Source organism: Cryptomeria japonica, chromosome 4 (assembly GCF_030272615.1).
Source record: "Cryptomeria japonica chromosome 4, Sugi_1.0, whole genome shotgun sequence".
In the NCBI taxonomy this organism is placed as follows: Eukaryota; Viridiplantae; Streptophyta; class Pinopsida; order Cupressales; family Cupressaceae; genus Cryptomeria; species Cryptomeria japonica.
The window spans coordinates 778866585-778883264 of record NC_081408.1 but is presented as its reverse complement, the minus strand read 5'-3'; the positions used below and the strand labels follow the sequence as shown (position 1 = coordinate 778883264).

Here is a 16680-nt window from a genome sequence, read left to right as displayed (position 1 = left end):
TGAAAGAAGTCATTCATACCATTCATAAGCTAGTCCATATGTCGATCATTTCTTTGTGGACTTATACTATCCCTTCTATCCTTCCTTGATGAACTTGTACCGCCTTTATCCATTGTTGTAACCTTTTTTACAGCTGCTGTATGTGATGCTGATTTCAGAAGGAAAGTAGGTAGCAATCTTCCATCTATAATTCTACCCATTGTTGTGACCTTTTATAAACTTGTTGAATGTGACTGAAACAACTGATTTCAAACTGAATTTGTCCCCAACAGCTGACAGATACTATGCTACATTACTCATTCCTAGCGACATGCAACAAAACCCACAAACATGCAACACTCAGAATCAACATGCAACTATTTGGGTAGTCACCAAACTAACATGCAAGATTTGGGCAGTCACCAAAATTGACATGCAAGGTCACCAAACTGACTTGCAAGTTGACCAAACTGACATGCAACACAAATCCTCTAACTAGAACTGCTCGGAATTAACATGCAATGTTAACCCTCTTCATAAACTGCTCCTAAATCGACATGCAATTATTTGGGTATTCACCAAATTGACATGCAATAACATCCGACACACATGCAACTGCAAAATCTGATATGCACTGCTGAAACCCTAACAGGCTAGCAAGATCACCAACTCTGATAAATCCCGAATAGGATATGCACTATAATTCTGCCCTAATTCTCTGCATTTTAGTTTTCTACTCCAAACCCATGAATTTTGATTTATAATTCTGGTTACAACAAATGTGGACAGCAAACATGTATGCCAATAATGATCCCTTAATATCTTCAATCAAGAACTCATCCAACCATACACAACATAAAAAATGCAAACTTATATATGGAACAAATCTGATTTCAGGATTATTTAGTCTGCTGCTACAAATCAGAAATTCTGAACATGAAATTACATCCAAATGCATAGGCCAAACATGCCCAAATACAACTCAGAAATTTGTCATTACACATCAGACCTATCAACAGGTTTGTACATACCAGAATGACATAGAATGATGCTCAGAACCCTTCCAACAATATTTCAACCTGCAAAGATATAACTCTGAATCTCCATGAATCTCTCCAAACTGAATAATGAAGCACAACTGTGAATTTTGAGATAAATTCAGCAAGTGGGCTGATCTAGATTTTCATCCAAACAGCCAAAACCTCTAGGGTTTTCGTCCTAGGGTTTACTGAACCTGCAAGCTAAGCTCTCAAGCTATCAAGGAAAAATTTCTTTTAAAATAACAAGTCAATAATAATCAAAATGACCTGCCTTCTCATCCATATATATCCATGAGTGAACTTTCTAGAAGCGTTTTCTAGAAGATTCACTTTATTATTTTATTTTATTTCTTATTTTCCCTTTTCATAAGGTGACTTATTTTATTAATTCTCCACTCATATTAAAAAGTCACTTTATAATTAAAATAGGTCCAGACTAATTAATTAAATATTATAACCCAAGATATCTTAGGATTAATAATATCTAATTAATTATTATTCCCTTATTACTCCAATTTAGTCTAAAATAGATTAAATGTCTCAATGGGTGATTATGAGAAAAATGGGACATTACAGAGGGTTTGTTAATAGAGACCCTAGCAAGTTTGCGGGGCAGCACCCCTTGTAGGGTTAAGGGACAATGGCTTTGGCACATTCCTTGAAGGGGCAGTGCCCCTTCCAGGGTTTGTGGTAGTGCCCTTGGTATGTTTCTTGTTGCAATATATGGCAGGGTCGAGGGGAGCTCCTTCCGCCAAGCTCAAATTAAGGCCTTCAAGACCACATAGACCTTAACGTTGAGACATGGACCAGCTAGGACTCGAACCTAGGACCTTCCATATGCTGCTGGAGTGCTCTACCACTGAGCTACTGGCCCCTCTTGGACCAGTCCATCGTTGGTCCGGGTGTGGCTTATTTCCAACACTAACACCCCCCCTTAAGCCACACCTCTCGTTTGCTTGGGGCTCCTAGCCTGGACCTGGCTTTGATACCATGCTGATTTTAAGATCAGACTGTAGCAATTAGATAGCAATAACAGAAAACAAGACAATGTACACAATGAACACCAATATACCCTGGGAAAACCTCCCTCTTGGAGGTAAAAAACCCAGCAACAAATCTCAGATCTTTATTAGACAATAACCAATTGAATCTTTACAATGAGATTCAACACTTGAAGCTATCGACAAACTATGCACAGTAACCTAGGGCAGACTGCAATGATAAACTTACCTGAGGTACAGATGTTGCTGTCACAAGAAGGATGGCAGATTGAGGTTGCTGTCTTCAAGATTAGCTCGCTGTCACAGAGATGATGATTGCTGCCACTTGGATAATGTTCGCTGTCCCTTTAGACCAGTTCACAGTCCTTCAAGAGAGTTCCCTGTGCTTTCAAGGGAATTCACTGCGCATCTACTAAAGTTCGCTGACTTCTAATGATGATTCGTTGTCTTTTGAATATGATTCGCTAAACATAGAGATGCTTTGCTGTAGGATACCGAATTATGAATGTAATCGCTGAATGTGTTTTAAGATTTCACATAAATAGGAGACTCTAGTCTTTCAATTTACCTTAGGTTGGCTTTAGAATGAGAGCAATACAAAACTTTAAGCTTGGCGTCAATATGAATAGGTCATGTTTAATCATAAGTTACATATATTGCCCAATTTAGGGCTCGGCTAATCACAAGCTATTTAGGTCTTCTAAGGCCAGTAGTGTTAATGCATGATAGCTTCGGTAAGATAAATGATTGAATGAGAGATAAATGAAGTCTCTCATTCAATCATTTATCTTATCGATAAACTATTAGGAAAAACTTCAAGCTATTGTTCTTTCATTTGATGATCATTCTTCATTTGTACATGTTCAATCTACTTAGATCGATGAATGTTCAAACTATCGATAATCATATCATAGCATAGTATACCAATTAATACCGGTTTGCATTATAATTGTGATCACCGATTATTATCGGGCTAACCAAGTATCCCGATTTATATCGGTTGATTTATTGACAGTAAACTAATGATGGTAATCGGGATTAACTGATTGTATCGGGTGGCAAAGCATACACCGCTTGGTATCACTTGAGCGATCACCAATTGGTATCGGTTAACAAGTTACGTAGACACCGATTGGTGAAATAATAAGTTACGTAGACCCTGATTTGTATCAGGCTGTTGATTAATGTATACCCCGATTGGTAATTATAAGTCAAAGGGTGTGATCAAGTAATGTCTTGATTGGTCATGTCTAAAGACATGACCGGTCAAGGCATTGCTTGATCCGCCCCTCTTGCATATATATATCAATCGATATTTGTGAGAAGGACATTGAAATCAATAAATGATCCTCACCTGCCATACAAAAGAAGATAATCAGATTTATCATATAAATAGATAATACATGGATCAAGAAAATATAAACTAGAATATATCTTGCATATTGAATTGAGAATTGAACATCATTTACAAGTAGGGCCACGCATATGCTAAGTGTGCTAGGTCGGCCCTAGAAGGGCTCTGACCTAGCTACATACGACAACACTCCCTCTTAGCTAGGGAGGAGACCTTCACAAGATCTGAGATACATGGCTGCTCCCATGAAAAAATGCAAATGAAGACAACCACCATGGCTGCTCCCGTGGATGACGTTCGCCATAGCTACTCCCAGAGGGTGAACATGCACAAGTGTTGAATCATACCCACCATGCCTACTCGCAGAGGGTGGGTCCACCATACCTACTCGCAAAGGGTGGAAAAACACAAGTACATCATGGAATTTCTTCCTTGACATCCAGCATGCCTACTCACAGAGGATGGATCCACCATGCCTACTCGCAGAGGGTGGAGGAGGGCTTTCACCTGAAACTTCTCCCAAAGAAGAGTGCATTAACACCATGCCTACTCGCAGAGGGTGGTTCCACCATGCCTACTCGCAGAGGGTGGAACAAGGGCTTTCACCTCAAACTTCTCTCATAGAGAAGAATGCATTAACAAGGGATTGCACCTCGAACTTCTCCCTCACAGAGAAGAACTCATTAACAAGGGATTGCACCTCGAACTTCTCCCTCACAGAGAAGAACTCATTAACCAAATGATAACGTGGCTCCCTCTGAAGCTGGAAGGTCAGGCTCCCTCTGAAGCTGAAATGTCAAGCTCCCTCTAAAGCTGAAAATGTTAGGCTCCCTTTGAAGCTGAAAAATCGACATTTCCTCCTTTTAGAACAAGAACCCTTTTGAGTTGACATTTGACCTTGGCTCCTCCTAAGGTGTCCCTATGTCAACTTCCGCAAAAGAAGCAAGAGGAGTAGACCTAGATTTGCACTCTCGAGCAATGTGACCATACTTGTCACACCTAAAACATTGAATGTGAGATAAGTCCCTCTTCTTTTTCGGAACAGGATTTGAACCTCTGTCTCTATCCCTCTTTCTTCTTTTTCCTCTTTCCATAGAAGTGTGTGTAGCAAGGACTTGATTTTCCACATCATAATGATTATGCTCAATTCCTCTTGATATCAACCTTGACTCTTCTTGAATACAATCAGCACGAAGGCGATCAAATTTGGGAAATATGGATCTCCCACTTATGCCTTGGATAAATGGCTCCCAAGAGTGAGGAAGGCCATTCAATGCTAGCATGACAAGATCCTTATCCACAACTTCATCTCCAATGGCACTGAGCTGATCTCTCAATTCTGAAATCTTCATGAAGTAGGTGATGACTGGATCTCCCTTTGCCATCTTGACTTGATGAAGCTGCCGATGCAATGCAAGTGCTCTACTTGTGTTGTTGATCTCATACATCCCCTCCAATGTCTTGAACATATCTCTAGTTGAAGGCATCTTGGAGATGATGGGAACAAGATGATCTTTCACGGAGTCAATGAGGATCTTCTGGCTTTGACTGCATTCTTCTTGAATTGGAGTTTCTCCTGTTGATCTTCAGGCTCAGGCTGATCTTTTCCTTTTACAAACTGAAGTAGATCATTCTCTTCAAGTGCAATAAGGACTCTAACCTTCCACAAGGTGAAGTTCAAAGCTCCATCAAGTCTATCTTCGACCTTTAAACCGGTCACCATCTTCAATGCTGGAAATGGCGAGAAGGAGGTGAAGTGCTGCTAACAATCTGATCACAATCAATTTGAACCAAGCTCTGATACCATGTTGAGACATGGACCAGCTAGGACTCGAACGTAGGACCTTCCATGCACTGCTAGAGTGCTCTACCACTGAGCTATTGGCCCCTCTTGGACCAGTCTATTGTCGGTCCGGGTGTGGCTTATTTCCAACACCAACAACCCCCCTTAAGCCACACCTCTCGTGTGCTTGGGGCTCCTAGCTTGGACCTAGCTTTGATACCATGTTGAGACATGGACCAGCTAGGACTCGAACCTAGGACCTTCCATACGCTGCTGGAGTGCTCTACCACTGAGCTACTGGCCCCTCTTGGACCAGTCCATCGTCGGTTCGGGTGTGGCTTATTTCCAATACCAACACTTAATACTCTCATGAGATTTTGGCAATTTCTTTAATGTGTTGAAGGAGTGAGAGTGGAAAGGAAAATTTCTAAAACTCTTATGAAAATATGTTGGAGCAAGAGTTTTTTGGTGATTAACTAGCCGATTCCAAGATAAATTGCCCTTTAGTTATCTCACAAGTTTACTCAGCCGTTTTGACTCGTGAGAACTCATGGGCAATGGGAGTTTTTTCGAGTTTTTATTGAGTAAAAGACTGAAAGTAAACAAGATTATACTAATGTTTATGATCAGCAATATTTCAGGAAATGTTACGAGAGCAGTAATGATGCCCATATTAATTGATCATAATACTAATAGTGGTTCTATTGAACACCATTCTGATCAAGAATGACACAGATTACAATAATGACAAAATGCTGCTAACCAGTGATCATAAGAAGATGATTAATCACAGAAAGATACTTCTGTTAGAAGACAGTAATGATGACAACAATCTCAACTGATATGACATTATTAAGAACTGATTTTTAACGATGAAAAAAATTCCAAACAATGATACCTTAATCATACAACACGTTTACAAATGAAGAAATGACAACAATATCCATTGATATGTAGAAATGACAGCAAGTCAACGACAACACTAACACTTATGGTGCAATAAGAATAGGATAGCATGCTCATTCAACAGTTGTCGAGTAATGACTATGCTATTGCTCACAAATCATAAATGATAATAGCAATAGATTGTGAAGTGAGTTTAGGGGCAGATTCAAAGGTGATATAAGAGCAACTTCATAGCAGATCGTGTAGTGAGTTTGGGGGCAGATTTAGAAGTAATATAAGAGCAATATATCATATCAAACCTGTGAAGAGAGTTTTTATGGCAGACTTCTGATCAATTTGAGAAGGTGATTATAAATTTATAACAAATTGAAGAAGAGAACCAAGTCATAATTTGTGAAGAATAAGATCGTCCATCATCCATTGAGATAACAACATTGTTGAGGTGGAAATTCATATTGGTGAGGTTGGTGCCTCATATTGGGAGCTGGTGCTTCCAATGGGTTGGTGCTCACAAATTGAATAAGGGATTGGTGCCTCTAGTAGGTTGGTGCCTACAAATTCAAATTTGGGATTTGGTGCCTACAAACATTGTAAAAGAAGATATACATATATAAGCATTTATTGCTGTGGTTTTTTACATTATGGTTTCCACTTAAATTTTGTGTTCTTTGGTGTCCTTATTTGTTAAAGCTTGCATATGTGTTGATAAAGTTTTAAAAAATGCATTACTATTATTTAATCAAGTTCCGAAAGGATAAAATTTCTTAATATTCTGATTCACCCCACCCACCCCGTCCCCCTCAGTATATTTGAGTGCTCTTCACCTTTTGTCAGACATTTTTGGAGCTCTTTTGTATTATGCTTGGTTTTATTTTGAAAATAGAACTTATTGGATTGATCTTGTTCATCTCGTGGCATTGTGAGGACATAAAACCTTACAGAGAACATCTTATTCGTTAGTGAAAGATCTAACCTGGAGGATTTGACTGGTGGTTTCTATCAAAGATCACATCTGAACTTCGTTGATAAAGACTTTTCAGCTTGCATCACAGTTTGGATTAGAAGAAATCAGTAAGCAGGTCGACTGAGATTTAGAGGGCAGATTTGGTGGTTTATTTGGCATATTTTGCATTCCATATTCCAGCCATACCTATTCCTTGTTGGCCATACAAGCTTGGTGAGGGCGTGGGAGAGTTTGAAGGAGATCGCTTAGGGTTTGAAGAGTTTTTTGAGGTTGACTGAGGTCACATTGGCGTGGACATCATGAGCCTACAATTTGGAATGAAGTTAATGCTGATTACGAAGATTGGCATCCCATTTTGAGATTCAGTTTGCTATTGCAGAAAACATAATTATAGAACTATGTTGATTGATGGTATGTTTTGTGATTTTGAATCATTGCGATTATCTGAGTAATGGTCATTTTGAGTATATAGTGTTAAACCAATTTCTGAAATCAAATATGAAATTAGCCCATTTGTGGCTTTATTACTTTCTGGATGATTACCAGATATATTTCTGTCATTTAATTACTGCAATTTTTTTATATCTGCATTATCTATTCTGTATTGTGTTCATTCAAACATCTACGAGTATTTAGAAAAAAGCAAAAATAAAAAATGGTTGTATATTACAATGGTATCAAAGCAATGTATCCCACCATCTTGATGGGGTCTACAATAAATAAACAGTGACATGTCAGGGTTTGAGCATCAACCTTTCACACATCATTATAACTCTCAAAGAAATAGATCTAACCCAAACCTACTAGAAGAAGGTGAATGAGAGCAAAAAATATGGGTGATAGAGACATAGAAGGGGAATGTGCAACAAACCTTTTGGACACCTTGGTTAGGGGACAACAGGCTGCAGAATATTGTGCACATCCTGCATATCAGCATGCATGGGAAACAAATCAATGTCTTACTCCGTTGGTTGAGATGATGGCTCTTCATTTGGGGGTCAACAACAATAACAACAATAAGAACAATAATGGTGCAAACAATGGAGGTAATAATGGTGAAGGGCACAATTAAGTGAAAAACAGAAATACAAATCAGCATATGGGAACAACTAGTTTCAGACCTCTTATGCCAGTTTTCCCACCCAAAGTCAAACTTCAGGTTGATAATGAACCCAAATGAATGATTTGCAAGATTACTTTATGCAGGATTGGACAGATGGAGGCCCATATTTTCAGGTTGCAATGTCCTTTAGAGATTACATTGATCTGAAATTAAAGCATAGACCTCGTGTTGGTGTAAGAACAAACAATAATGATTTGCAGATAAATGTTGGAAAATTAAGCCTTCCTTATTATAATGGATCCGCGAAGACTTTAGTAAGAGCTTGGGTGCAGAAAGTGGACACATATTTTCAGCTTAATCCCATGCTGGAAGATAAAGCTATCAAATAAGTTGCTATTCACTTGGATGGTATTGCTCATGAGTGGTGGCATCATGGGATATAGCTGACTAGATTACTTCATACGCAAAGTTCACTAAGAGGCTCATTGATAGATTTGACAAAAAGGATCCAAAACTGCATTTCTAGGAGTTGGCACAACTAAAACAATGGGGTTTGGTGGATGCTTATATTGCTGATTTTTAGAGGTTATTGTTGACAAATATCTTATTAATGGTTTATCTGATCCTTTAAGGGGTTGGATTAAGGCACTCAATCCACCTACTCTACAGGAAGCCATCGAGAAGGCTAGGGAAATGGAGACCTCCACTGTTAGGAACAAGTTTCAGTCAAAGGGATTCCCACATAAGTACAAGGATAAAAAACACATTCACAGGGGGAATCAAATCAGTCAAGACATGAGACAAACAAATTGGATTATGATCAGCGAAATGGCCTTAGGAGGAAGGAATTATGCTTTCATTGCAGGGAGCCATGGGAACCATCCCATAAGTGTAGTTTCAAGGCAAAGGCTAAGCAAATAGAATACCTTTCGGCTGATGAATCAATTTCAGAAAATCAGATCAGCATCCAGATTATAAGAATAGTGGAGATGAGAGTTCATTAGAGGGCTTGGAGAAAGAACAAGGTTGTGATGGGACTATTTCCGAACTTTCTAGCTTTCAGATAGTGGGATCATTTAAGGCTAGAGGTGTTCTATAGGGGCAGCAAATAATAACTCTTATGAATACTGGTGCCACCAAAAAATTCATTGATGAGTGCCTTGTGGCTAAGAGAGAACTCCAAGAAGAATTTGAGGAGTTCAAGGTGATGGTAGCAGATGGGTAGAAGCTCACTTGCACTCGCAAGATTTCTTATCTACATATACAGTTGGGGGAGCTTGAATTGAAAGATGATTTCTGTGTGGTGAATATAGGGGATACTGATGTGGTCCTAGGAATGCATTGGATGAGGACACTTGTGGAGTTTACGATGAACTTGCAGGCTATGGAGATGAGATTTGAATCTAATGGGAAGAAGATTTATTATTTTTAAATGTAAATTATTTGGTGATACATGCTTTTGACATGTTGCACAATGAACCTTCAAATTTTGATTTTATAATTTCAAACAAAAACCTACACCACAACATGACATAATATTCCTACATTTTAACACTGTTAATCATTTTCTAATGGACACAAACCACTTAGGAAAATGGGTTTGACATGTACCATGCAGATCTAGAGCTTGGAACAAAACTTAAATCATGTCCACCTTATCAGTTATTGCTTGTTTCAGTGGTTTTTTGAAGATGAATATCAGTATAATGTAAGTTATAGTCACAAGCAGTACTGGAGAAAATTTTAGCTTCTGGTATTCGTGGGATTATCATTTGCAGAAATGGATAACACATCTGTAATGCTTTTTTTTGAGTGATCCAATATTTTTTTGAGTAATCCAATATTATTTTTGAGATAATACTCTCCATAGCATTTTCATCAGGTACACTTTCTTAAATACTTCTCACACTGGAAAACTAAAACTACAGTGTGGTATCCAGATGCATGAAATTATACTTTAGTGTGACTAAAATCTCTAATATTAAATTACATTTGCAAATTACTTACAAATATAAATATCTGTAGGTGATTGACCTTTCATATGTATCACCCGAGCTTGCATACGTTGCAAATGATGCAGATTTGGTGATTTTGGAGGGCATGGTGAGTACAGCTTATTTGTTTGAAGTACTAATATTTCAATGTCAAATTCTCTTGGATATTTTAGTGGATGACAAATTATTGGAATGATTTTGTTGGCTTTAGGGTCGTGCAATTGAGACCAATCTTTATGCCCAGTTCAAATGCGATTCAGTTAAACTTGGAATGGTAATATCTATGTAATTGGCACTTCAAAGTTTTCTTGATTACCATTTTCTTTCTTTGCTTACAACATGATCTTGAAATTTCATTTTATATGATGTATTTCAAGAAATTCCCAAAATAAAATACGATGAATGGGGATGTTTAAGCTCTTACTACCTATTCAGAATTAAGAGTGACTTAATTTTGGTAAATCTTTATGATTTCTTCAAATTTGCTGGAAGAAGAAAGTCAAATTGGTAACTTTTTGTGTTAGGAACATGGTGTTTATTCAAAAGACATTTTTCTTCGTAACTCTTCTGTCATTATGAACAGGTTAAACATCCTGAGGTTGCTGAGTTTCTTGGGGGACGGCTTTATGATTGTGTGATTAAATACACTGAAGTTGTTTTATGAAAAATACAATGATACAATTTCAAATATGTTATTTTCCTGGTATGGAAGAAGTTCTTATTACAAAGGTTGGTGTATAATTTCTTGTGTTCACTCTCTATTTAACCCAACTTAAAGTTGAATCTTTTGTTAAGACAAAATCTCAAAACATTTTGCGAGACTGGAGCACAGCAATTACAGAAATCAACATTAAAACAATTCTAGGCTAAACCGTCACATATATATATAAATCCCACATATTATGCATTACTATGGTGGACATTTAAGGAATGTTATAGAACGTGCATTAGTTGTAATAGCATTTAACTACTATATTGTTCTTGTGATTATGCAGGGGCTGCGTGTTAAACTTTAGTTGGTTTTGGGTTTCTAAAGTACAATGGAAGTATATTGATTACAATTTTTTCTAAGCTATTGCTTGAGATACCAATAGCTGATATTTGCCTTTCTTTTCAACGGAATTTTTCCTCGAGTGATTGGAACGTAAAAGCACTATTAGTGCCAAATCGTCAGTTTCTTTGCTCAATTAAAATTCTATTTACGAGCAATTAGGCATCCATGTAGATGATTTCTGTTTAAAATAATTGTAATATTTCTGATTAGAAAGTGATGATTAATTATCAATGCATACACTTTTCTGTGACATATTCCTATTTTCTGCTACGTTTCTATCCAATCACCATTTAAATCTTATGTATGCCTTTTGGGCTTGTTTATGTTCTTCTCGGTTTCGTGGTTTCAATTTTAATTGCATCAGGATTTCATGCCTCCCCATCCAATTCGTTACACCTGCTCATGCCACATCCCATTCGTTGGCTTACATGCCTTGGTGCACTTAGTCATAATTTTGTCTTTTCCACTTTACTTGCCAACAAGGGTTGACTGCCTAATTATATTTTGGTTTTTTATTTAGGTCATTGTTTATTTCCGGGTTAGTGTAGTGATTCATCACGTGTTAATCAACGAGTCATGCCCTTTGATTTGGTTGTTTCTTGTATCTTCTCTTTTGAACTTGGGACTGTTGCTTAGGGATAAGATATTTTCTATAAATATTCAACATCATCTTGTCATTTTTTGATGCACTTGGAAAATCAGATGATCCATAGTTTCTTTATTTTGTAGTAGAACTGCACAAACCAAATGATTCAAAATCGGTCAACTGCTTCAGACCTGTTTCGGACGTTTGGATCATTGGGGTCATGACTTGAGTGCACTGTGCTGACAAATTGACAGAGGCTGCTGAAGATGATTTGTTGTCAAAGTTGTGTGGTTTGGTTGCTGAAGAGAGCATGATGCTGCTGAAGTGAACAGAGTGCTACTAAAGTAAGTAGGAAGCTGCCAAAATGCTTTTGAAGTGAGCATGATGTTGCTGAGGTGTATGATTTGGTCTTTGGCTGTCATTCGACTTGGAAAGAGGCTGTTTTGTTGGATTTTATCCACACAGGTAGTGACAAGGTGGCAAAACACCATGTGTTGTGGTTGGTTATATAGAAAGAGTAGAAACTATAGGTTTCTGCAGTGAGCAGATGACTACGGTTCTCTATTGTAGGTCGTTATGCTGGAAGGTGAAGAGTTGTGCTTCATCAACAGTGATGATGTAGTCTTCAACAACTATAGGGGATTGGTTATTTTTCCTCACAAACAAAATGATTTTTCCTATCACTTGAGCAAGTAGTAGTATCGTGGCCCACTTTGTAGCTATAAAGGCAAATTATTGAAGAGTTCAATTTGCTACACCCAATTTGCCAAGTTTGAAAGATAAGATAATCCTGGAAGGGATCTTGTTTTTCTCCATCAGCACACAGAGTCTAGCAAATAGAAGACACCTTTTGATTTTAGTGATTTAATCAGTAGCAAAGTATTGTATAAAAGAATTGGCGATAAGCATAAACACAGCTTCATTCCAATACTCCAAAGGAAAATTCGAGTCTAATCCAAATAGGTACTTGATGGAGTTATCATTCATTGGATTAAAGCTTGGAGACTAGTACTGGAGTCATTTTGCCCCATAAACCAAGGATCTCTTTATAGAGTCCACGAGTAATCCTACAGATTAGAAAAAGAAAATAAGAAAAATATATTCAACGAAGTGAATAACTCAACAAGACCTCTTAAATTCCTTTTTCAAAGAAACCATCTTTGATAGCATCGATGTTGGGACAATTACTATAGAATCTTCCAACCATTGAATTCTTAAGCCAAGTAGTTGACTTAGCAGTAAGGGAGTTAGGCATAGTAATATGTATCTGCCCCACCTCCTCAGTGTAGATAGAGATAAAAGCATTTGAATCATCCCTATCAACATGCACATTCCCCATTTCAAAAAGCCTAGGGTGAACACCCACACCAACACACCCAACCATCACATTGTTTTTGTAGGCAATATTCATAGCCACATCAGATCCAGAAGCTTGCAAAGGAGAAAGGGGATCTGCAATCCCAAGCTTGCCATAGCCAAAAGAGGGGTACATTGCCAAAGTGGAACCATTCAAATGCAACCCTAAGCTAGAGTGTTGGGTGAAACCATTCCTAGCCATAGTGGCCATCAAGCAACCCCTGTTGAACAACTAGTATGGACAATCAATAGGAATTATCTTGTCGAGATCTCAATAGATGAATAAATCTAAACCTCAGATTTTCATTTCACCTCGATGATATTTTGAATACTCGAAAGGTTTTATAGGTTATAACCTCCCCATTTCAAATTATGAAGAGTTTATCATATTACAATCCTAGCAATTTGTGGGTCTTACTAAACCAATTTCTAATTCAAGGCACAACCGTTGCCATAGCTGGATGAGTTAAAACTATTGTGATTAACCTTGACTACTTAAATTGTACAACACAAGTTTTTCTCAGTATCTATCATAGTGTTTATTTAGTTTGCGTTGACCTTGGTTTGGTATTTATCATTAACATGCGCTTATTGAAATTGTCATGCTTAAAAATACAATCCAACTATAGTGTGCTTGGCTCAAGAAATTGATAACCACCAATAAGTTAGGAGTAACTCTACCAAAGCCTTTGGTGTTAATATATTATTCTAAAAATTTATTTTGCTTGAAAAATTATTTGTAATGAGTCAAGTTTATTGTTAGATTCTATGTTCTTCAATTGATTGTTTATTGGTTTGTTGGTTCACCAAAGTAATTTCTTGTTTTTAAAGGATCATAAAGGACTAAAGACTACAATAATGTTAGGTCAATCATTTGCAACGGTTCTAATCAAATCACAAGTAAATATAGACTAATTAACAAGAGTGGGGTACTCTATATTGTATGCTTTGTTAGCTAGGGGGTGTTCATAGATGATCATATAGGCTAACTAAAATAATTTTTTAGGAATATGATAATAGATAATAGGCTAAAAGCTGTTTTCATAAGGGGGACAAGAATTTTCGCTAGACATTCTTCACACTAGCCTACCAACATTTGTAATATAAGATATGATAAAACAAAAATATCTTAAGATATGCAAGGTTCAACTATATTGATATTAATCTTGATATCCCTCTAAAGATAAATCAAATGTAACCTCCCTAAAACCTCTTCATGAAGTAAAACAATAATCTTGTCTACAATAACTTAATCTATTAAAGGAGATTTATAAAGTTTAATATGTGATTGATTCCCCTCTTAATCAACAACTATCCAATGATAGTAAAAAGTTATTGAGGTATATAAAAGTTTGTAGTATATTTTAATTCATAGATAAAAACTTAGTGAATTTCATTTGGGATCTCAAAATTACCATTGCCCCAAAAAAATATTTAGTTTAAAAAAATTCTTCTTGGCTTACAATTTAATATCCCCTTCCAAATTTTATTACATATAGATTAAAACCAATTAAAAGCACTAAAGTAAGTTTTCTTTCATGTATTAACATTGTAAGTTTTCTTTCATGTATTAACATGTCCTCTACAATGAAATGATGAAGTAGTAAAAGTAGGTGCTAAAATTGCTACAAATTGAATGCCTTGAAAATAGGTAAAGCCTTTTTAAAGTTTAATATGTTGTTGAGGGAAAATGAGGCACATTGTAGGAATTGCAAGGGTATGTTGTAAAGTAAAAATGATTTATGGTGTATTACATGTGGAAGTAAAGTTTTTAGGAGCTTGTTACATGCATACCCATGTGTTCAAAGTTATCCAAGTGTATTTTTTACATTTCATGTTTGACTAGGTACATATGTTGAGTGTAATCTGTAAGATGTGGCTTTATCTAGAATGTTGAAGAAGAATCCTAAATATTGTGAGGAAGACCTATGATTCTTTGCTAAGAGTATCATCTGCTTCAAGATTTTCTAAATTCTATCCAAAATAATGCATGGGTTTATTTCAAGTATTGTTGTTGAGACATTGAGAAAAACCCATGCATATTAATCTTCATGAAGCCTTATTGTTGTCATTAATTAGCATGTACCCTCTAAAGAAATTGCTACAGAATTGTGGCTTATAAGTGACTAAATCAACATACTACAAGAAATAGACATCAAAAGGTAGAATATAAGAAACAAAGTTGAAGAGCTTCATAGACAAGGTTCATGATGCAAAAAAGATAGCCTAGACAAAGATGACAAGAGACCAAACAAAAAATGAAGGACGATTTGTAGAAGGTTTCATATCATGTAGCAAGACAAGATGTGATAATAATTTCACCTATAATAATTGAAATAATAAATTGTCGAAGATGGATCTCACATGACACGACATGTTGTGGGCCATATATCCAATATATGCCAAAATAGAGTAAACCCTTAAGGTAGGGTAACATCATGCAAGACTCTTTAAGGAAGAAGCCACTAGACACTATATCTCCAAGAGATTCCAAAGTTATTATACTTCATAAATGTCTCTTACAATGATAATCACCTTCCTTTATATATACCTCTTCCTTATAATACTAAAGAAGGGTAAATCCTAATGAAGGCCTATTCAACTCATAATTAATTACATAAATTATTCAAATGACCCAATATAACTAACATAAGGGATGTGTGCCACATGTTGACATCCCCTTCCACCTAAATACCTTATAATATCATATCCATGGTTACATAACAACATGATAGTGAGGTGACAGTTAAGGGCTAGTGCATTAAGGGTAGGCCTAGTGTTAAACTTGGCAAAATGACAATCCAAAGTATAAGTTAATAGTAGATAGTCCTAAAAAAAGAAGAATGGTCTAAAGCTTAGACACTAAAGCATTGTGTCAAAAAGAAATTTCCTCTGGCCCTTCTCACAGTGGGGACTCGATCTCATTGGGAAAATCCACCCTCCATCCTCCAATGGTCATAAACTCATCATTACCACCACTGAATACTTCACTAAGTGGGTGGAGGCCATCCCTCTTACCTTCACCACTGGTAAACAAATTTCTAAATTCATTTTGAACTATTTAATCTGCCGATATAGAATCCCCAAGGTTATTATCATAGATAATCAGACACCTTTCCAAAATCAAGATGTTAAAGAGCTCTGTTAGAAGTTTGATATCCAACACCGCTTCTCCACTACCTATTACTCGCAAGGTAACGGTCAAGCTGAGGCCTCTAACAAAACTGGTGGAGGAGCACCCAAGGGTTGAAATGCCCTTAACCAGTTTTGGCTTGTGAGACCTTCCAGTGGTCATGTAAATACATAAGGACTGGCTCTAGTCCATTTGTATGGTTGTTAAATTGCAGTTTTTGAAATTTTCCTTATCGGCAAGACCTACCCCGATCGACAAGTCTTACCTCGATGAGTTCGCCAGAGTTTGGAGTGGTTGTATCGGATATCGGTAGGAGTGGTTCCCACTTACCCCGATGACCCGATACATTGTCAATGCTTAGAGCATTGTTATCGAGTATCGGGGGAAGTAGTTTCAAGTTACCCTGACAACTCGATGAGAAAGCATAGGTGTGGAGTGGAGCCATCGGGTATCAGAAGGAGCGGGTT

The 16680-nt window shown here is 37.0% G+C and overlaps 1 protein-coding gene across 3 annotated transcripts in view; it reads left to right on the top strand.

The window, feature by feature from the left end:
* LOC131031986 (damage-control phosphatase At2g17340) overlaps nucleotides 1–11390 on the top strand; it is a 230822-nt gene extending 219432 nt beyond the window's left edge. For 2 of the 3 annotated variants that reach the window (XM_057962861.2, XM_059220164.1), the window contains exons 10-12: nucleotides 10116–10193; nucleotides 10296–10358; nucleotides 10668–10994. In XM_057962861.2, coding sequence (XP_057818844.1) covers nucleotides 10116–10193; nucleotides 10296–10358; nucleotides 10668–10748 — 222 coding nt within the window. In that variant the 3' untranslated portion in view covers nucleotides 10749–10994. Of the gene's footprint in view, nucleotides 1–10115; nucleotides 10194–10295; nucleotides 10359–10667; nucleotides 10995–11079 lie in introns of those variants that run through there. The other variant, XR_009372409.1, reaches the window with a different exon arrangement.
* The last annotated feature ends 5290 nt before the right edge of the window (nucleotides 11391–16680 follow it).